At 40.5% G+C, this 21640-nt stretch overlaps 1 protein-coding gene across 20 annotated transcripts in view; it reads right to left on the minus strand.

The window, feature by feature from the left end:
• The window catches only part of dst (dystonin), a 107433-nt gene that overhangs the window by 39589 nt on the left and 46204 nt on the right, over window positions 1–21640 (minus strand). For all 20 annotated transcript variants that reach the window (XM_034898743.1, XM_034898751.1, XM_034898746.1 and 17 more), the window contains 18 exons: window positions 21386–21564; window positions 21134–21272; window positions 20853–21046; window positions 20605–20767; window positions 20433–20516; window positions 20175–20282; window positions 19982–20080; window positions 13578–13724; window positions 12241–12329; window positions 12046–12154; window positions 5404–5556; window positions 5059–5292; window positions 3838–4122; window positions 2705–3253; window positions 2261–2437; window positions 1210–1333; window positions 541–749; window positions 82–399 (listed from right to left, as the gene is read on the minus strand). In XM_034898743.1, coding sequence (XP_034754634.1) covers window positions 82–399; window positions 541–749; window positions 1210–1333; window positions 2261–2437; window positions 2705–3253; window positions 3838–4122; window positions 5059–5292; window positions 5404–5556; window positions 12046–12154; window positions 12241–12329; window positions 13578–13724; window positions 19982–20080; window positions 20175–20282; window positions 20433–20516; window positions 20605–20767; window positions 20853–21046; window positions 21134–21272; window positions 21386–21564 — 3360 coding nt within the window. The remainder of the gene's footprint in view (window positions 1–81; window positions 400–540; window positions 750–1209; window positions 1334–2260; window positions 2438–2704; window positions 3254–3837; window positions 4123–5058; window positions 5293–5403; window positions 5557–12045; window positions 12155–12240; window positions 12330–13577; window positions 13725–19981; window positions 20081–20174; window positions 20283–20432; window positions 20517–20604; window positions 20768–20852; window positions 21047–21133; window positions 21273–21385; window positions 21565–21640) is intronic.

Consider the following 21640-nt stretch of genomic DNA (forward strand, 5'->3'; position numbering starts at 1 on the left):
AACGATTTCTGGATGAAATACTGAAAGTGTAAAAAAATGTTATCTATTTATGGTCCTAAACAGCATCAGCAGTATATTTACCTGCATTTGCTGAGAAAGTTCATGGAAGGTTTTTCCTGGCCCGTCTGTGTCGTGTAGATCTTGTGAACGTTTCACAACAAACTGCTGAACTTTATCTGCGACCTTCTCAAACTGTTCCACCTTTTCTTTCAGCTGCTCCAGCTGGGAAACCTTTTGCTTATGCTTGTCACAGGTGTTAGAGAAACGCTGGGAGAGAGCATCCATCTTAGATTGCAGAAGTGCAGCAGCAGAAGGATCCGCAGTCTCCACAAACTTCTTCACCTTGGCTTTCATGGTTGAGATGCTGCTCTGGCGACTTGCTATGTCCTGCTCTAATGCCTTAAAAAATACAGGATGGAACAGTTTTAATGGCTAGAAAAAGTCATATAACTGGAAAAAGAAAAAAAGTCAAACGTTGACAGCACAACACAATACAGTCTCTAGTTATTGGACTGCTGATATGATGACAAGAATACATACTACTTCTTTGCTGAGGATATCTCCAATGGATGCAGAGTCCAGGGGGATTTGTCCTTTCTCTTTTACACTGGCCTCCACTCCCTCCATCCATTCCATCATCTCATCCAAACCGTCCTGCACACTCATGGAACGAGTAAGGGTGATCTGCAGTTTCTCATTTCGATCACTCACAGACTTGGACAGGTTGTCGTAGCGTTCAACTATGTCATCTACAATGCAGGTAAACAAATCAGGTTATGTTTAAAACTGAACAGTTTCTCATTGTTAGGGACACATTGTGAGATAAACATTTCAAACCCAAGCAGAAACATATTTGGAATTTATGAATTTCTTAAGGCGTTAAGTGTAGCTAGGGATAACATTCACTAAGATATTGGTAGAGTAAAAGCATTTTTAAGTGTATGCCAAGAACCTAATGATTGGGGAGAAGGAATACAAATGAGACACTCCAAGAGCCATATTTCAAACTCATAACATTTGTACATTTTGCAGGGCTATGTGATTTATGAACTTTAAGCTTTACTTTGAAATACTTTAGTTCAAATCTTTCACAATAATTTCAGAGTTATTTCAATATCTGGCATCTTTCAATTTGCACATTTCATGACTGGAATCCTAAGAATCCACAATTTAAGTTAACTAGGATCCCTACTTGGATTTTCCCCTCACCTACTGTCTCCTGGATATCGTCCGAGTTGCTCAGCAGGTCTCCTTCAGATGTTATCAAAGACTCAGCTGCTTTGCGTAGTGTATCAATAGCAGTCTGATGTCCTGTCATCTGACCTTGTAGGGTCTGTGGATCAATAAGTAAGAGGAGGTCAAAGAAAATAAAAGTGTAACCTCATAAAATAAATGTACTCTGTCTGCTTTTATACTGTAAAGATCATGCATTTAACCCATGTGGGGGATTAAAGGTAAATTGTAATGATGTGCAAGAAAATATGGATAATAAATATTGAGTCATTCCACAGATATGGTTGTCTGATTCGACTGTTACAACTACAGAAAGGCTTAGGATTTTTTGCAGTGATTTGTAACCAAAGCTAAAAGTACAGTGTTCCTTGGTTGGCCCACAGGCGCCTCTTATCTGGGGATATCTATGCTGTAAGCCACTACCTCCCTACAGAGAAATGGTCAAGCTAACTGCTGCCAAAAGCTTTGAGAGAGATAGCATCGTTTCTTATTCTCCTGTAGGAGTATGTAGGCTTTGAGTAACCAAAAAGATAACTATTTACATGTGGGTTTGAATTTGAACACAGAGCTAAAAATAACTATGTTGCACTAAAGTCAGTGGAAACACTGTATATGGTGTGCTCCAAGATCTGCACATGTTACTTGTTAACAAAGCAAGTCTTTATTTCTTTACTTGGATTATTCAGAACAGTTAAAAGGTCCCTTAGATTTGATACGTTTGTAATGCGACAGCTGCACAGTAATGCCCCTCAGGATAAATAAAATTTCATCTTATCTTAGAAACATCTGTAATATAACTGTAAATATTCCAATTCACCAAAATAAAATTACCTGGGAGGAAAGATCTAAAAATATTTTTTTCATATGACTATTGTGTTAGCCTCAGGATATAGAGAGGGCTCACAGAAATATGAAAGAAATGTATAACAAGTTAAAAAAAGACCACAATCTGAGATAAAGCTGAGCTTTGGAATCAATACCAAGACGAGGCCAAAGCTTGACAGCCCTGGTTTGCACTTTTTCTTGCCTTGGTCTCCTCCAGCTGTTTCTGTAGTGTTTGTGGGTCAGCTGCTATGGCCTCTGATTGCTGCTTTCTTGCTTCTTCCTCTGAGCTGTTCAGCCACTTCAAAAGACCAGTGCTCGACTCGTCATATTTCTTGTATTTATCAACCACATCTTTCAGGTTGTTGCCAAGTTGATTGCACTGAAATGAAGGAAATTAAATTATACTGTATGTATAAGATTTTCAGGAAAACAATAATTAAGTACACAGGCTCAAAACATCAAGATAACAATGGACAATGTTCGGTGTGTGTCAGAGAAAGTAGCAATTTTCCATCTGACCTTTTCACAATGCTTACAGAAGATAGTATTGAGCTGTACTTTTAAATTAAGACAAATGCTCCCACATAGTGGCAAACATAAGTCATTGCAAGCTCAAGATCCATTTAAACAACTGCAGACTTGGTACCTGTGAATGTAGTGTTTTGTATCTGCTGGCTGCTGAAGCCAATTTGTCTTTGACAACAGAACAGGTTCCTGAAGTATCCATGTCCAGCAAAGCATTCTTAGCTGCAGAGTCAGCCAGTCCACAGGCGTTAGCCACATCCAGCACTTTCTGTCCTGACATGGTGATGAAGCGAAGGTCCCCTTTGTGGGAAATCACATCTTCTGAGAAGCTTTTCTGTCGCTGGTGTTTATCGCTGAGCATATTGAGGGAGCTTGCAGGAGCGCCCAGCTCCTCTATCTCACCCTCCGCCTGGTCTAACCAGCCCTCAAACTCCTCACAGTCACCCTGGAATTTCTTCAGCTCTTCCTGGACACATTGCACCTGCTTCATCTGCTGTTCAGCCTGTGTCAGCGAGGCCTCGTAGCGTCCCTTCAGCTCCTGGATGTTCTTCTGCAGCTTCTCCTTCTCCTTGGGAGACAGCACGTCAGCCTGCTTGTCGAGCAGAGCCTGAGCTGACTGGGTTGCCACGATCAGATCCTGCTGCTGAGACAGAATCTCCTGATGACGGGCCTGTAAGAAAAATAGAGCTTGGAGGACACCATACCAATACATACAGCTGCAATTTTATCTTTATTTACATTTCTTAAACATTATAACATAACTTATACTACTGTGTTTTTCATTTAGGCTTTAATCATTTAGGCTTTAATCTGTGTCTCTTCAACTCAAATTTCAAGTCTGCTAAATACTAATAAACCAAACGGTTATGTATATTTTCACCCATGTAACCCATCTCATCACCTTCATGTGTTCTGATGGCAAATCATATTCTAATTACAACCCATTTTTAGTTAACAAGATGTAGTTAACTCTTTAATTATCTAATAAAATTTAATTTTTGAGTTTTTATAATTGTTGGTATTTTACTCATTTCACCATGCTTGGAAGTTGATTATACCATTGAACTTTGAAAATGTCTTTGCCACTTGTGTCTTTCAACTTTAGATGCATAAGTTGGATGATCTGCCTCAAGTAATGCTCTGAGATCTTAAGTAACTTGTGCACTGTTGAGAAACAAAGTCTGTGCCTGTAAACACTCCCACATGTAAGGAACAAACTTTTTTCTCTACATTTTTGCAACAAACCAACTGTACCTTGACCCTGTCATACTGCTTATCCAGGTCCAAGGAGCAGTCATTCTTGCCGCTGGTCTCTGTGCCAAAATCTTTTTCAGTGGTCTGTAAAGCGTTTCCATTGGCATCGTCATCCTCTCCTATCAGTCCCGTGGCTGAGGTTTCTTTAGGCAAGTTTCCATTTTCTTTACTTATATGGTCAGTTTGATCCAGACGGCTCTCGTTTTCATTTCCTATGTTGGATATCCAGTCCAGGAGACCTTCGATTTTGTTCTTACTTTCTTCAAGACGCTCAACAGCTGCCGCCTGAGAAGACACATAGATTACGTATTAAGAAAATACTGAATAGTGCAAAAATAATGTAATACGTTGCAATTTAGTTAAGCAATAATTTAAAGGAGAATTGTGGCCAATTTTTAAGGTAATCTTGATCGCTATAAACATGCATACTTTTGATTGAAAACCCCCCGACCTGAATCAGTGTATGCAACACAAAGTAGCTGCAGCTACGTGTACAAGCTTCCACTGAGCTAAAACGGCAGTTAACGGGGCATGTTTTGGAGTGCCTTTGTGCCTCTTAACAGACACCCAATGCAATTAATATATCTGTATAACACGAACAGGGCCCTTACGTAACATCTAGATGCATTTTCACGTCAGATGTTGTTTTAATTTACCTACGCTGACTTGTTCTTGCCAGTGGGCCTGGTTAGCTGCTAGAGCTAGCTGTTAGCTGCTAGCTGTTAGTTGCTATTGATAAGTATGTTCAGCCAGGCTTTTTTGAAAATCATAAAAACATCAGTTAAGTGTGTATCAAACATAATACACACGTGTGCTCATCCATTTTGTGTGTGATTGATCTGGTGTTGGCGAGTAGGAGGCTTGACAGTATAGATCTTTGTGGTAGATTCCTTAGCCGGGCAGGCAGCCTTTGCACCGCCTTCCTCACCTCCTGCAGCCAACAACAATCCCCCGACAACTGGGGGTTGTAGAGGGTGTCATCCATCCCTTTGCGGCAACAAATTGTAGTTTATGTCCTCTTCAAAATTTAGCACCACAGCACCACCACACCACCGGGCGTTTGGGAAATTGTTGTCGGCTGCGGGAGGCAGCCGGAAAAGGGAACTAGCACAAAGATCAACTAGGCTTTGTACTTGCATATTTATAGCAATCAAGATTAATGTAAAAATTGGCCAGAATTCTCCTTTAACACACACATGTGGAGGCAATATCAACACTGACCTTCTCACTCTCCTGTTTTATGGCTGTGGTAACAACCTTCTCCAAATCTTTCCTGGACTCCTCGGCCCGCTGGTTGATGAGCTTGGCTCTGCTTTTGGCCTCTTCCAACTTGCTCTCAATAACGACGATTTGATCTGGCATTAGCTTGCTCCGGTTTTCCTCCAGAAACTTTTTAGTACTTGTGATGACCTCATTCAAGGCACTGGCATTTGTCAATACATCTTTTTGCAGGGCCTTGAGATCAGACAGGAGGAATAGTGGGGTTACGGAATAAACCGATTATAACTGATTAAAACTTGGACACATATTGTGCTTCTTAAAAAGCAAAGAGAAAATATTTCAAACCTGGTGCTCCTGCTGGTACTGCTGCAGGTCTGTGACACACTCAGCATTTTCGGCCTGTTGCTGATGACCGATCAGATGGTTTTCTGTCAGGGTGAGATTATCACACACTTCCTCCAACTTCTCCGTAAACCCCTTGTGTTTCTCCAACAAAGACTGTCAAACGAGAATAAAAAAAAAACACCAAGTAAATATCATACTTTGACATCAAAAGGCTGGCATTAAACATAGCCACACTCAAAAACACTCATATAAAACAAACCCCAAAACCAGACAGTGTTCACATAAAGACTTGTTCCTATGGTCTGGGAACACAAATAGCAAAACAAGAGAGGAGAACATATTCAAGCACTTAAATTAAACATGCAGAATCAGCTTTTCTTTCATCATAATAGTGTAAAAGTCTAGTATGCTGTAAACATGCTATTTCGCCATACGCCACTTTGGTCTCGCAATGGTAATAAGCACAATATGTCCGGTGAGTTAATTGGTATTGTTGTGGGTTAAAGTGTTCCAGCAGAGAAGATGCATTGTGTCCACTGTTAATTGTTCACTGGTGTCTTGAAGGCCTGTAGGATACAACCAGCACAAAGAGTTAGTCTGCAGGGCCGATCAAGCATGTGAGCATGCAATGTTGTTACTTTTTTTCTAAAGAATTAAGGCATTTAGCGTAGGACCACCCAAATCTGAATTCTGAAAACAAAAGCCAATAATTCACTTCAGAATACGTTACGAAACAGTGAAATATGGCAAACACATTAAACCCTGGGATATTGTAATTTACGCATTACTTTGAAAAAGTAAAAAAAAAGAAAAATCAAACTTTCAAAATCCGCACACAGATTCCAAAATAAAACGTGTACCAATATTGTGATTTTCCTTGTTGTAACTTACTTATCTGAACAACTCATCATTGTTCACAGTTGACCTTTATATTCCTATGCTTAAATCTGACCGGTAACATGGATTATACAACCCACTCTACATGCAAGGTAAGCATTCATTATCAAGCCCACCAAACATGTACAGTTGTTGTTTTTTAGGTAAACATTTTTGATATTTGTAGTACATCTACAGGCAGACCTTGTCCTGGCTCTCCCTCTCCCTGGTGTCCAGTAGGACATCTAAGGCGCTCCTCTGGGTAACAAGCCTCTCTGTCTGATCCCTGAATGCTCGTTGAGTGGTGCTGAGGAACTTGAGGAGGAAGCTGCTCTGAGTTGGACTCAGAAACTGAGCGTGCTCAGAAATAAAGCACTGGATATCAAATGTGACATCCTCTAATTTGATCCTAGCTTCTTTTAGCAGACTGCTCTCCGTGTCCTGGAAGAAAAGGGAAATAAGCAGAGTAAATTTTGGTAGTTACTGTGAATATTGGATGTTTTTAATTACATATTTATTTAAAAATACCCTGTTCTGTTGAAGTAAATGTTTCAGTGTGTCCACATCACATGGGTTAGGATCCATGTCACACATTTTTAAGTTGTTTTGGATGAGGCCCATGAGTTCATGAAGATCACCTAGATGTTTCTGGTACGTTGATTCCAAGTGTACCTAAAATCACATTTACGTAGTCAATAGCTGATGCAACCGTTATATCATTGTATTTTAATCAATAGAAATGAACACTGACCTTTCCAGTTTTCATTGATTGAATTAGGGAGTGACTCCTTTCTGCACACATTTGGGAAACAGCTGTAAAATTTGGCTCTAAATCTTCATAAGTCGAGGCTAGATCTTGGTGGATTTGTATGGGAATATTCTCATCAGCAGAATTCACGAGGTGTTTGGCTTTCTCCATATCTGCTGTTAAAACACTAGCCAGCCTAGAAAATTGGGACTCCAGCGACTGGATAACAAGGGACATTTGGTTAGGAGCTAATGCATAATTCTAATTACATAAGTGAAAAATTATGAACATGTAATATTGTTTGATATTAGTAATTTTTAACCTGAAAATCCTCTATTTGAATCTGCAGTTCCTCCATGTTGTTCCCCACAGGTTCCTGGATTAAAAGGTCTTTTCTGACATCTTCCAAAACATCAGCGTGATCCTGCAGTCTCCCAACACACTCCAAATAATCCTGGATGGAGAACAGCTGAGGGAAAGAAAAAAAAACAGAAGAGATGTACTTAGATCAAAAACTGAAGGCAGGGGTGAGCTTACCACTAACATGAAATGTATTAATTTTTAACCTTCTCAACTTTGCAGGCGTCTGAGCTGCCACACGACTGAGGGGACGGTTGGTGACTAGCAGAGCGGCAGACACCCGAGTCAGCTTCTGCTGAGCCCTCATCTTCTCCCTCTGAGCTCTCCTCCTTGATGCTCTCCAGTGTGTGCCGCCGTTCCTCCAGGGAGTCACCCCGCAGGGAGTCCCCTCCCAGGGCACTGTTTAGAGTGTCCATCACTTCCTGAAGCACTGAAAAGTCTTGGCTTAAGGAAACAGTCTTGAGAAGTTGTAGCAGTTGCAGCTGGATATTTGGAGCATCAGACTGCTGTGTCTTTTCACTGACTTTCTCTTCCTGCCGTATCAGCCATCCATCATCTGTATGTACTTGGGGATGCTCAGAAGAACCCACATCTAACCTTTCTTTCTCTGGTAGAATATCCGATCCTAACCTTACTCCACTTGTAGATTCAGACTGTTCTAAGTTAAGTTCTGATGCATTTCCATAAATACCAGCATTTTCTTTATCACTTGTCTCTCCTGTCTGTGCATTTGTCAACACAGAGATCTGTTCCATATCTATAACCGTAAAAATGTCCTCATGTTGCCTCTCTGGGGAAAGGATGCCTATGCTTAACTCAACATCTTCTACATCACTGTGCTGTGAACCTGACACATCTTCATCAGCAAGTCCTGTTTCAAGAAATACTCTGGTGCCAGTTGGAGTGTAGTACTCTGAAACTTCGGTATCAAAACACTTAAGATTGATAGCATTTGCTGCAGTGACATCATCAGAAACAACGGGTGACTGTGGACATCTCTCCCCGACAAGCACACTCTGACCAGTTTGAGAGCAGCTGAGCTCAGATCCAACGCTAAAATCACTTTCTGAACGAAATCCTGCTTGCTGATGTAATGTGATTCTGCTGCCATCTTTTGTGATGTTGTTGTCATAGTTACCATTACCCCTTGACTCTGTGATGACTGCACTTTCAACCAAATCTCTGGGCGATGAGTAATCTATTCTTAGAGTTGGCTCGCCGTCCAAAGGTGACTGAACTGCGCTTGTGTCATTCTCCGTTCTACTTTCCTCAGACAACACATTGCAGTGTGATGAAGACGTGCATAATTCACTCTCGCTAACTGTCTGATTTTCCAACTGGGCATCATATCCCGCAATGAAAAAAACATTATCAATAGGTGAGCTGTCCGATTTAGAGTGATCTGTATAAGTGGCATATTGAGTCTGGCTTTCTGGATCAGTGCTGAACTCTTCAGTTCTGTCACTCAGACTAGATGGACGTAACTGGGTAGTGGGAGCAGCGTTTTCTATCACAACAGCTGTTTCTGTCGGTTGGTTATTGATTACACCCTGTGAGTCACTGTCACATGAATGATGAATACACTCTGCAGAAACCGGACTCCATGAGGCAGGTGAGATCATCAGAGACCTGGGACCACTGACTGAGAGAGGGGAATGACGGAGATAATTACTCAGCTCTTCTACATTTCCTGTTGTCTCACAATCTACCTCTGCACCTCCTTTTTCACTCTCTATGTCTTTCTTATCAGCCTTGTAATTACTCAGATCAAGCATCATGGCCTTACCCTCCGTCGGCGGGTTTGAAGCTTCATTAGTATTATTTGAATGCAGATTATGACAATCAGGGATGACGTGAGTGCGGTTTTCCTCTGGGTAACTGCTGTCTTCGGGGTATAAGTCAACACAGTCATCTTTAACTGATCCAGACTCACTGTAAGTAATGGTGCAACCAGACCTCAACAGGCTCTGTGGTTCAATTTTACAAAGAGCAGTATTTGAGGATTTGGATCCATCTGGAACTGGCTGTTTTAAAACAGTCATTGTTTCATCATCATCTCCTAAAACACTTCCTTTTGCATCTGACTGTAAGTCAAGCAAAATTGTCGTCTGGTCAACTAGGCCTTGACTGACAGCTGCCTCCAGGTCATAACGCTTCCCAGACGTAACATCTACTGGTAAAATGTCTCCTTCATCCATTTGTGCTTTCAGGAGAGGAGTTGCATAGTCTTGCGCTTTGTAAACTAACACGTCCCCAGAGCATAACAACTGTTCTTGGATAATATCCGCACCTTCTGATTCACTACAAAGCGACCCAGCATCGTAGTACGGTAGTGTCTGACAGCACAATTCTACTGAACCCTCAGGGTCAAACATCCTTGACGGTGATCCAACATTTGTTCTGTTTACAAAGCATCCAGTTTGAAGAACTGAGGTCCCTGGCATACCAAAACCTTTACTGTCAGTAACTCCATCTTCAATTTGGAAACTATTTTCACAATCTGGAAATTGATCTGACTTGGTCCAATATGTGTTGTTTTGACACAAAGTTTCCTGCGCTACACCAGGCTCTGTGGTATCCATGTCAATGTCATCATCATCTACTAACAATTCCTGTTTTAGAGCCTCTTCATCTGCGCATGTTTTTTCATTGAAACTAATTCTTCCATTTACTGAGGAAACAAAATCGTGAGGATCAAATGTGTGCCGTGTGTTTTTAATGAACTCCTCTGTTTCCTCATTTATTTGCAGTGGTATCTCTAAATCTGCCTGTTCTGAAAGCTCACCCACATTTAAAGCCAGAGAAGTTAAATTTTTTTCATTGTTTTCAGAAAATATTGAATCATTGAGAAAAATGTTAACCATTCTACTCAGCTGTCTATCAAGTATTAGGACCCGCTGCCCAGATTCGGGATCTATGTAACTGTTCAACATTAGGTAGGAGATGAATAGCTGCTTTGCCTCTGTTTGAGTAGGGATGTTATCAACTTTTAAGCAATCTGCAGCATGATAGCATCCATCAACTGTGAGTGTTCTGTACATCAGCCAAGATGAAAACTTTTCATTAAGGTGATCAAGATCAGGAAACACATCAGGAATCCCTATAGATTTTAAAACCTCTGCTGTATAAATGTCAATGAAACCATTCTGAATGGCGGTGGTGATGTCGACCACCTCTGAATTTTCTGGAATGTAAAAAGCTGCTATTTTCTCCCCATTACTTAACAGTGTGCTGGTAAACTCATCAGTGGTGATTTGTTGGTCAAACTGGAATGAGGTAGACATGGTTTGGATTTCCCCAGAAGAAGGCAACACAAGTCCCATAAACTGCTGCTGATTTTCAAGCACAATGAGTGTGCTGCTAGAGCTCATCAAATCACACTGAACGGCTGCATCCACTTTTAGCCCACCCCCCACACCATCCTCTGACATGGTCTCCTGATCATTTACACCATCACAAAAATACCTCAAAGTGTTAATATCCCTCCCTGAAGTCAGTGATTTATTCCTGCTGAGGCACTTAAATATCAGTCTATTGACCTCGCCAGGTTCAACCTCGAGCACAGGCTCTAAGAGTGGCACATCTTCAGCAGCTCTGGGACTCATTATATACTGACTAGTCTTTTGCCTCTGCAGAATTTCTACATAGACAGAAGCAGGTATCAAACCACACTGAAAAGCCCTCTCCAGGGTCAGTGTGTCCCCCGTGTAGCACACCTCCAATCCATCACTGACTTCCTTCACCTCTATCATCTTGATGATCGGGTCTTCACACGTGGCCCCTTCCCTAGCTGCTGCTATGTCAGAGAGTGACACAGAAGAAACATGTGAACTATGAATGCACTTGCTTGCTTCGTTGAATTTCGGCAAGTGGTTCAGGGTAGATTTATAAATGAGATCTTGTTTGAAAGCATCGTCCGGGTTTAGACAGACATGCGGCTCAGACTGAAAAAGGTTGGAGTTTACCAGTTGGGCCTCTGGGAGGGTGACCCCAGTTATCCGATTGATCGGGCCACTTATGGTTCTGGTCCCAACCTCTGCATCACTGGGTTTTAAATCCTAAAGAAATTGAAAATTTAACAAATTACAGAACTGCTTTCAGCAACAAAATCTGTATTATCTATTATGAGTCAAATTTGCGTATTGCAAGTATTCAAAAGCAAGACAAATTGTATACTCACCACCAGACAAATATGGACATGTTAAAACACCATGTGCACAAGTGCAAGACTGCATCAGGCTTGCAACAGGAGAGCGATGGATAATACATTCAAAGCTATCATGCATCTGAGGATGCAGTATCCAGCATCTTGCAAAAAGAGGGTAGTTAGTCACATCACTGTAGGTAAAGGGTTATGTGTCATATCTGTTATCCTGTTGACTTCTTAAGTCAAGCACATTCATAAAGGAGAAATGTCAGACCAAAGCCGGGCGCAACTAAGCATGTTCACAGCATACTCTGATCTTTTGGGCTTTAACTGAATAAATCTTATTTTCTGTTCCAAATGTAAGAGAATCAAAAGAGAGAAAGATGCAAAAGACAACTGCTCACACTGTACTAGGGAGGAGAGGAAGAAGGTTAGTCATGCAGCTGAACATCAGGTGGCACTGTTTTCTAACACATCTTAAGACACACATCAAAACAGCCTTGTGTCCAACCTCTTCTGCAGAGGTTGTCTGATCTGAACAATGTTGGGAGAGTTCACTGTAGGCCTCATTGAGCGCCTTCAGCTGCTCCTGGGCCTTTCCTCTTTCCTCTTCGGTCATTCTGTAAAACAAAAGACAAAGAATGAGGCTGAGACTCTAAAAGGTGGACTAAGCATTGTGCATGTGGGTCACAGTCGCAGCACCTACTTGTCACTGTGCTTGATCAGCATCATCTGTGTGGCCCTTAGTGCTTCTGCAATTTGTTCCTTCTTAGTGACCATTTCCTCAACTGATACCTAGAACATCAAACAGTGGCGTATTAATACTTTATATGCAGTACAATTGCTCCTCTTAACTTTTGTATGACTACGGTTTTCAAATAATGTTGTAGTCACCAATATGTGTGTCCTAGACCCACTATTACTGCCACTTATGCACACACTGGAGTTGTTTAAATACTAAATTATATTTTTTAATTCTTATATAAAAATATTAATGAATGAAGACATACTGCACACCCGTGACTAACTTAAAAATTAACCCCTGCACAAAATAATGCAATTCAATTAAACAGCTACGCAATAATGATAGAATTTGTCCAATTTAAAATGTTCAGAATGTGTCAAAAAGGAGTAGATTTATTTTTGAGGTCATTTTTCTTTCACTGTCTTACATGGTGGGCCAGAATATCAGAATTTCGTAGGAACTGTTTAATTCCCTGACAAAATACAATAAAAAACATATAACAGGAAGTCCAAAGCTGTCATTAATACATTGTAGATGCTTTTATATTTTTGTACATAATGTACAAAAAATGTAAACAATAAAATATTTGTATTAAATAAACCTTACTGACACATTTTTGCGTACTAAAATCCTGAACCTAATTAATAAGAATCAAACATTTCATTAATATTACTACATTTAACATGACTGCAATGCCAGTCTAATAATGAATCTATCTATCTATAGATGAATTCTGAATTCTGTCAACCATCAAAGACAACCCATCTCTCCAGGATCACCAAACTAACTGAATATACAGTAGGGAAATTTCAAATTTTTTTGGGAATAAAGTCAGTTTTGCATTGTGTGTAATGCATTTGTCAACTCTGAAAGGTGTTTATATATTTCAATATCCTGTTGGACTGAAATCATTTATTAGTCACTGAGGTTGTTCTGAAATGTGAGTGCTTGTGCAACATTAGTTGTTATTGAATCCGTTGGGGGTGATTGAAATAATCAAATATATTAAAACAATCTATAATATTAACCATCTTTTTGTGCACAGAGGATATGATGAAGGAAATTACAACCACTACCTATAGTGTAAAACATATAGATTACATAAATCAGAAAGTAAACAGTGTGTTTTTATTTGAAATCATACACTGTGAGAGCAAAAGAAGGCTGCAATATCATTTTGAGTAGAAAAATACAATTTCCCGTTAAACCAAAGCATTTTCTCATGTACAACAAATACGTGGCAGGATATTAATAAAAGAACACGCCAGAAAACACCAAAAACAATACACATTATTTACCTGGGGCTTACTAGAAGCATCTGTGTTGGCATTGCTATCTTTCAGAGCATTTCCATCATTTTTCGGGGTCTGTTTCACATTGGACATCCACTGCAATAGTTTGCTAACTTTATCACCATGCTCTCTCTTCTCCTCATCAACAGATCTCTACAATTGAAACAGATTGTTTTTGACAAGATTGTTAGCTTTCTTACAAAAAACACTAGGAGGGAATCCTAAAAGGGAGGGGCTTTGTCAAAATACATGCATAGTCAGACTTAAAACACCAAAGCTTAAGAACCATTGTCAGTAGTATCAACCCCATTTAAATGTGTGTAAACCAAAAATAAAACATTCAGCAGTGAAGTCAAGCTAACTTCACAGTCAAACACAAAAAAAACACATTTGCAACTTTTGCATATTGCTTTTATGCAATGGACAGGCATATATTTACAAATGTTTGTTACTTATATGCCCAAACATAATGAAATGTTGATTTGGCTCCAAAACCATGTATTTTTGTAGCGTCCAGTAACCTTAACCCCGTGTGGCAGTCGTACACACTTCTTTCAAGTGCCTCCCTGAACGTTATTTTTCTCTTGGACTTAGGACAGGTGAGGCTTTTAGTGTGGAACCTCTCATCTTTGAGTACAGCGGCTGTTGCTTTGTCAACCAGGCCACTCTGAATGACTTCTTCAAGTGAGACTCTATCGCGAGTGTCAGAGTTTATCAATCCTCCAGTCAGAAGCTGGAATTCGATACAGCGAAAACCGACATCCTTTGGGATGAGATTTTCCTGGACAGCCTGGGGGATGGACAAAGTCTTTGAAGTCTTGGGGTGAACAATGCCATTAAACACCTGCTCAAACTGTTGGAGCTGCTGATTCAAAGCCTCATCTAAAAGACCTCTTTTGAGAGCCTCAGAGAGAGTAACTTTCTCCCCTGAAGAGGGGTCGCAAATACCTCCAGTGCAGGCCTGGGCCTCCAACAGCCTTAAAGCCGTGGCTCTATCAGTTAAGCCCTGTTGAAAACCTTGAAGAACTGACAGCCTCTTCCTCTGAGTGATGTCCCAGAGACCAGCAATGGGGCTATTAACATCTTCCACAACAACCATTCTTGAAAATATGGTATCCGCAATCTCATAGATGCTAAGAAGCCCAATGCGATAGCTTTCAAGCTCAGATATTTCAAGAAACCTCTGACTTAGAGCGGACTCTAGACAAAGTTGTCGGCCACTTTTGACATCAGTTATGATGTGAAGTGGGCTTCCATTGGGGTCAACTATGGACTTTTCCTGCCATTCACTTTCCTGCTGTGAAAGAAACAGATACGTCCTGTTGTCAATGTGTCTCCCCTTGAATGCTTCGTAAGCGGACATTTCGATGCCACAGTTGGTGCTGACAACAGACACTCTATGAGAACTTGTGGGAGAAGTGTTAGTTAGATGTTTCTCACCAAATGGGAAGAGAAACACACCACCATTGGTGTCGTAAAGGCATGCCTTCAGTATTTCAGAGTAGTATGCTTTCTGTCCACTGTCAGGGTTGTGAAAACCTTTGGGGTTACTGACTGGATCATACAAACTCTGTAGAGTCTCCTTGTTTAAAAGACCCTGATCAACAGCAATGCTAGCCGGCACCCTGACACCAATCTCTGGGTTGATCAGTCCTCCAGTAGCTACCTGGACCTCAAGGATCTTCTTGCCTTTGTATCTATCGAGAATCCTTTCCTCCATTGCCTGAAACACAGATAGCTTTCTGCCAGCATGGTTGTAGCCACTAAAAGCTTTCTGAGCCTCCATCAGTTTATCTTTCAGCCCTCTCTCTACAATACCTCTCTCTAAAGCCTCAACAACTGAGTGTGTTTGCCCTGTGTCCAGATCTGTGAGGCTTCCTGTGGCAGCCTGAGCCTCCAGGAACTCAAGAGCGTACGTCTTTGCTAAGAAGCCCTTCTCAGCAGCTTCTAGGAAGGATATCTTTTTCTTACTTGACTCCACATAAACTCCGGCAATAATAGTTGGTTTAACAGTGTACTTAGCAAGCAATGCTTGCACCTCTTCCGTTGTGATGAGACCCATCTCAAACCTACCCAGAACCTCTTTATCTAAGAGTTTAAACTTGATTAAGTTTTGAATACTCAGGCTGCCTTTGAGTTCTGGGTGTTTTTGGGAAGTTGAATATATCACACTCAGTTTCTCCTCACTGTTTGATGTGTTTACACTTTCACATGTCTCTTCAATCTGATACTTTCTTGTCTTAGTGATGCTATGTGTTTCACTTGGGCGTTGGTCTGTTAGTCCACACAGAGCCATGTATCCATGTGTTGTCACAGTCATGGGCTCATCAGGCTTGATTTGGCTCTTGTGGGTCACATCTTGCGTGCTGTGTTTTTGTGGGAGAATCGGAGTTTGAGAAGTAGAGCAATTTAAGGTTTTCTTTGTTGGTGAATCATAAAGGCTTTGGCTGTGAGTGACTTCCATTTTGTCTTGTTGGACTTGTGTCTGTCCTTCAAGAATATGTTCTTTCTCCATTGTGGCCATCTGTAGATGTGACATTGGAAGAACTTTTAAGTTACAGAGGACTAAAGTTCACTGATACAGATAACTACAATGGCTAAATATTGTAATGAATAGTTAAAAATAAATAATTCGTGAAACTGTATTACATTTAAATCTTCTTATACCAATAATATTGTGCTGCAGTATTGCTTAACTAACTTCATCCATACCTCTGAGGACACTTTCATTTTGAGAATCTTGTCCTCCAGGTTGCATTTTGCACTTTCAGAAGAGGGCACCATCTTCTGCCTCACTGTATGTTCTGTCTTCAACAAAGCAGCCTTGTTGTCTTTTGGATAGTAACTGGCTTCAAGGATTTCCTGTTTGTTTATCTTCTGTTTATCAGTATTTATCCCGACCCCCAGCGCCAACAGCTTTTCCTGTAGACTTTTCACCTCTAGCTGTTCCTGAAGAGATCTCGTTTTGTTTTCCTTCCATGTCAGTTTCCACTCACTGTCTGTTATCTTAGCTAACTCATTTGACCGTTCATTGCAAAGGCTTTGTAAAGCGCTTACATTTGAGTTCAGCTTAAGTCTGTCTTCCTCAAGTTGGGCAATCTGTGATTTTGCATTTGAGAGGTCTTGTCCGAGCTGTGTTCTTTCTTGCTGCAGTTTGTCTACTTTGACCTGCAGTTGCAGCTGCTGGTCCAAGGTATTTGCAGTGGTTTGTTTGACATCCTGTTTGAAATACTTGTTTAGCATCTCTGCTAATTCTGCGCTATGTGAATGCTGTTGTGATTTCCCGCTTTCACTTGAAATTTCAGATTTAAGTAAAATAAGTTTTTTCTCTATTTCAGTCTGCACTAGCAACAACTGCCTCTCATAGCCCTCTTTCTGAAGTTCTAGTTTACTTTTTAAGTCATCTAGCATTTTCTTGCACTTTTCAAGTTGTTCTTCCATCTTCTGGGACCTCAGCTGAAGGACAGAGTTTTCATTTTGCTTTTGTTCAGCTTCAGTTTGGGTGCGCTGCAGCTTTTCTTTCAGCATTCTGACTTCGGATCCCAACAAAATGCTTTTCTCTAGCGCCTCAGCTTTCTCCTTCTTAAGGATAGTATTTTCATGTTGCAGATTCAACTGAGATTTGTCAGAACTCAACATTACTTCTTTCATTGTTACTTTACTTTTCTGAAGCTCACTCTCCATCTGCAATATTTTTGATTCTTTGACTTTTCTTTCTCTGGTCTCTTTCAACAATTCATCTTTGGTTCTTTGTAGGGAAGCGCTGAGCTCCAAGAGTTTAACATTCAAGTTCTCTACATTTCTGTCTGATGCTCTCTTGTCATTTTGTAGAGCAAACAACTCCTGATTTAGGTTTTCTGTCATTTTCTCTGAGCTGCCAGTTAACCCTTTAGTAATGTGCTTATGTTTGAATAGCTGGTCTTCTAATGCCTTGACTCTATTAAGATGTTTATGACACTCTGCGGATTCTTTATGCAGTTCTGCATTTCGGATTTTTAGCATCATGTTCAAATTACTGATTTCAGCATTTTGCATGTGGATCTTTTGATTTGCAGAATTCTTCTCATCAAACGCTGACTCCAGTTCTGATTTCAGAGTTGTTATTTCTTTCTCACAATTGGCAATTTTTGAATGAAGTGTTTGGATATTCTGTTGCAGTCCAGTCATTTGCCTCACCTCCTCACTATAATCTTGAAGTTTCATTTGAAGCTCATGGGAGGTCTGAGATTTCTTATTTAGTTCCTCCTCAATAATTTTAACCTGTGATTTAGTGCCCTCCACCTGAGACTTGAATATTTTAATTTGCTGATCCTTGCTCTCAATTTCCATTGTCACCTGATCAAGTTTAGCTCTTAAATTCTTCAGATTATTTTCCATCTCCATATTTACCTGTTTTAACTCCTCTACCCTTTGCTGCAACTGAGAAGTAACTAATTCACTTTTTTTAAGTTCCGATTCAAGGTTTTTACTCTTGAGCTGCGACGCCTGCTCAGATCTCTGCATTAAGTTGTTTTCTTCCTTGGCTGTTTGAAGCTGCTGTTTCCAGCTCTCTATTTCGCTCTTTAAAGACTTGATCTTCTGTTCAGAAAATGATCTGTCTTTTTCCAATGATTCTGTCTGGATCTGAAGACCTCTAATATTACTATCAGATGAGACATTCATACGTGTCAGCTCATTGCATTTAAACTTCAGCTGATCTACTACTGCCTGCTTGGAAGCTAGCTCTTCTTCCAAGTTGTTAATCTTGTGAATATTTTCCTGCTCCATGGTGCCTTTCTTATGCAGTTCTGCTTGTGTGATCTTCAACTGCTCTTTGAGGCCTTCAACTTCAGTGCTTTGGAAAAACGTGTTGTGTTCCAATGAGGATTTTGTTCTTTGGAGAGATCGGATTTCCTCTTGAAGTTCATTGATGGATTTCTTCATGTTCTTTGCTTCCTGCTGGAGGTCATCTGATTTTTGTCTCATGTTGATCCTTTTAGTTTCCATGTCCATCTGAAGTTTCTTCAGTCTGTTATTGCTGTCATCCAACAGATTTTTATAACTTTGTGCTTTCTCCTCAGCCATTTCCGCTCTCTTCTGGATCAGGATCAGTTCCTCCATTTTCTGCTGCAGGACATCTGCCATCCTTGTGTCATTTTGTCTGACTGCAGTTGACTCAGACTCACTTTCAACTGTCGACTGACTGTCATATGAAAAAGGCTGCTGAGCCAGATCATTTTCTTTAGGCTTTACTTGACTTAGCACCTGTTCCTCAGTACTTTCCTCCATGTTTATTTTTCTCTGAAATTTGGGACTCTGTTTATGAAGGTCTTGGCCATCAGTACTTTTCTTTAAGGGATCCTTTAGGTTCTTCTGAGCCAAAGACCACCTGGCCTCTGACTGCTCAATTAACTGCTTTGTGTTACTTAATTCTTGTTCACTGGCAGCTTTTTCTTTTACCGCTATTTCTAACTTGGTGGAATACTGATTAACGTCATGCTCCAGCTGTGATTTCTGAAAGCTTAGATCATCAATTGTCTTCTGTAGCGTGGCTACTTCTCCTTCCAACTTTTCCAGCTGTGCTTGTCTTTCAACCAGCACAGCCTCCTGTTCCTGGACCCGTTGCTTAAGATGACTAATCTCTATTTCCCCTGCAGTTTTTTGAAGCTCCATGCTCTCTGTCCTTTTTGTATTCTCTGCTCTCTCAAAAGCCCTTCTCTTCTATAATGCAAACAAAATAAGTCATCCACGGTTTCATGTTTATTTTGAAATTGCACGATTGTTTATCTTCTAACCAGAGTGCTGCAGCAATTTTAAACACTCTCCAGGAATTTCCAATTTGCACAGTTTTTCCAGAAATATTGTGGATGGTTAGAAATCATATTTAATCAACAAGATGTTAGATTTATTTAAGATTTTCTTGCTAGCACTGATTTTATACTGCATCTTTGTCAGTAACGATGCTTACAAAACTAAGCAACTACGCAACAAAACTACACAAACTCCTGGAGAGGCTTTATTTTCCCACAGAAAGCCAATATGAGAAAAAAAGAAAAGGCTCTTTCCTCCCATCAAGTCACCATCACCAGCAATGAGAAGTTATTGTACATGCAGACATGCACCACTCTTACTTCTTTTGTACAATGAGGAAAATGTCTTCAGTAGTGATGAGATAAATATTTATGATAATACAACAACCCTCGGAGGAAGGTGATTCAGTTTGCTGCAATATTTTATGTTCAGTACTGAGTGAGGCAGTGAAATATGTTGATGCAAAACAGAAGACCTAGAAATCATGCATTGATAAGAAGCCAAAGCTAAACGGGCATTATAAGTTTAAGCGTCCAAATAGCCCCAAAAATTCTAAAATACGCTGCAAAACCTACTGCAAATGCAGAAAGCCAGGAGGTATTGAAATATGGATTTCTCACCTCCTCGTCTTCAGTTCTCTTCAGTGTTTCACTGGCAAACTTCACATACTGTGTCATGAGAGTCACAAGAGCAGTGTAGCGGGTTCGGAGATCCATAAACTGTGCGACATTAAGAAAAGCAAGTATGTCATTGAGATGTACTCTACACAGAACACACCGTTCCTGTCCTTCCAAAGTTAAATAACAGTTTTACCTCCTGTTGAATGGCATCAGAAGAGCTCTGCATCCGTCGTTTCTTGAGAGGGGATTTGTGTTGGGAGTCAACCATTGCTCTGAAAGTCATCAGCTGAAGTTCATAATCCTAAAAAGAGATTTGTGTGCTTTTAAATTTACGTTTATTTTTTGGATCATAGCTTGGGCGTTGCCCAACAAAGCTGGAATGGGAATGTCACAAACGGCTAACCTCATATATCAGAGAGACAATGACAAAATGTAAGATATATTAGCTGACCTTAATGGCAGATGAGTACTGCTCTGAGTACTTCTGACACTCATCAATTCTGCCCTGTTTTTGTTCAATTTCTGCAACAAGGACCTGAAAGACATTCCATTTAAAATGTATACATATGTACATGCATAAGGTTTTCACCTTATTGTGAAGAAGAAGTTAACTCTTGTCCTACCTTGTGTTTGTTCAACAGCTCAGCCAGTGCCTTGCTATCTTCAGGTTTGTTTTCTTGGTCCTTTAGTTGTGCTGCTTCCATTTCTCTAACCCATTCATCCAGACAACTGTAGGAGTCTCTATAGTGTTTCAGAGATTGGCTAATACCATCCAGGTCCCGCAGCCTGAAATTGAACAGTAATCGTGAATGAGCAATTTTTCTTATGATGCAATGAAAAAAATAAACATATAAGAATTATTAACACTAACCTGCTATCAATTTGGGAGTGAATGTTCTGCCATCTCTCGCTCAGCTGATCAGCTTTCTCCTTGTGCCAGTCCAGATCAAAGTCACGCTCGTTATGTGCCTTAAACATGCGGTCGCTGATGACTCGGGCTTTCTGCAGCTCATCCTCCATGTCATGGAACACCCCCTGCTTCTCGTCAATCTCTGTCCGCCATTGCTATAATCAAAGAGAGGAATGGTTACTCAAAATGAACAAAAAGCGCCGCCAATGTTGGAGAAATGTTAAATTGAAAATTTGTATTACCTTTAGTGTTGAAATGACTGTCTCAATGGACTTGACGTCAGAGTTCATAGCATCTTCCTCGTAAAGTTTGGATTCGTAGGCCTTAACCAGAACCTCTGCACTATGGCTGTGCCTCACCACTAAGCTCACTGTTTTCAGTCTGCAACACAAAGGGAGCATGCCGTCCATCAAACTACTTTTAAGGCATATATCTATCTATCTAAAAATGATTGAAACCATGATTACTTCTAAACAATGAAGGCAGTGTCTTACTTGTCCATATAAATGGAAGACATGGAGTACACTTGGCTCATGCTCTGTATGAGGACGGTGAGTTCAGAGGAAAGCTTTGGCACAGATGGAGAACCTGCAGCCTGTCTGAGGAACAGCTCACACTTCTCCTTCATCACGTCAAGGTCCTCCTTCAGTCTATTCAGCTCCGCTGTCTTCTTCTACAAAGTGGCATGTAAAAAAAATCAGGATTTAAATAACAACACCAGTAAGTTCTTGAATGTGTTGAATGATTAT

This window comes from Etheostoma cragini, chromosome 17 (assembly GCF_013103735.1).
Source record: "Etheostoma cragini isolate CJK2018 chromosome 17, CSU_Ecrag_1.0, whole genome shotgun sequence".
NCBI lineage: Eukaryota > Metazoa > Chordata > Actinopteri > Perciformes > Percidae > Etheostoma > Etheostoma cragini.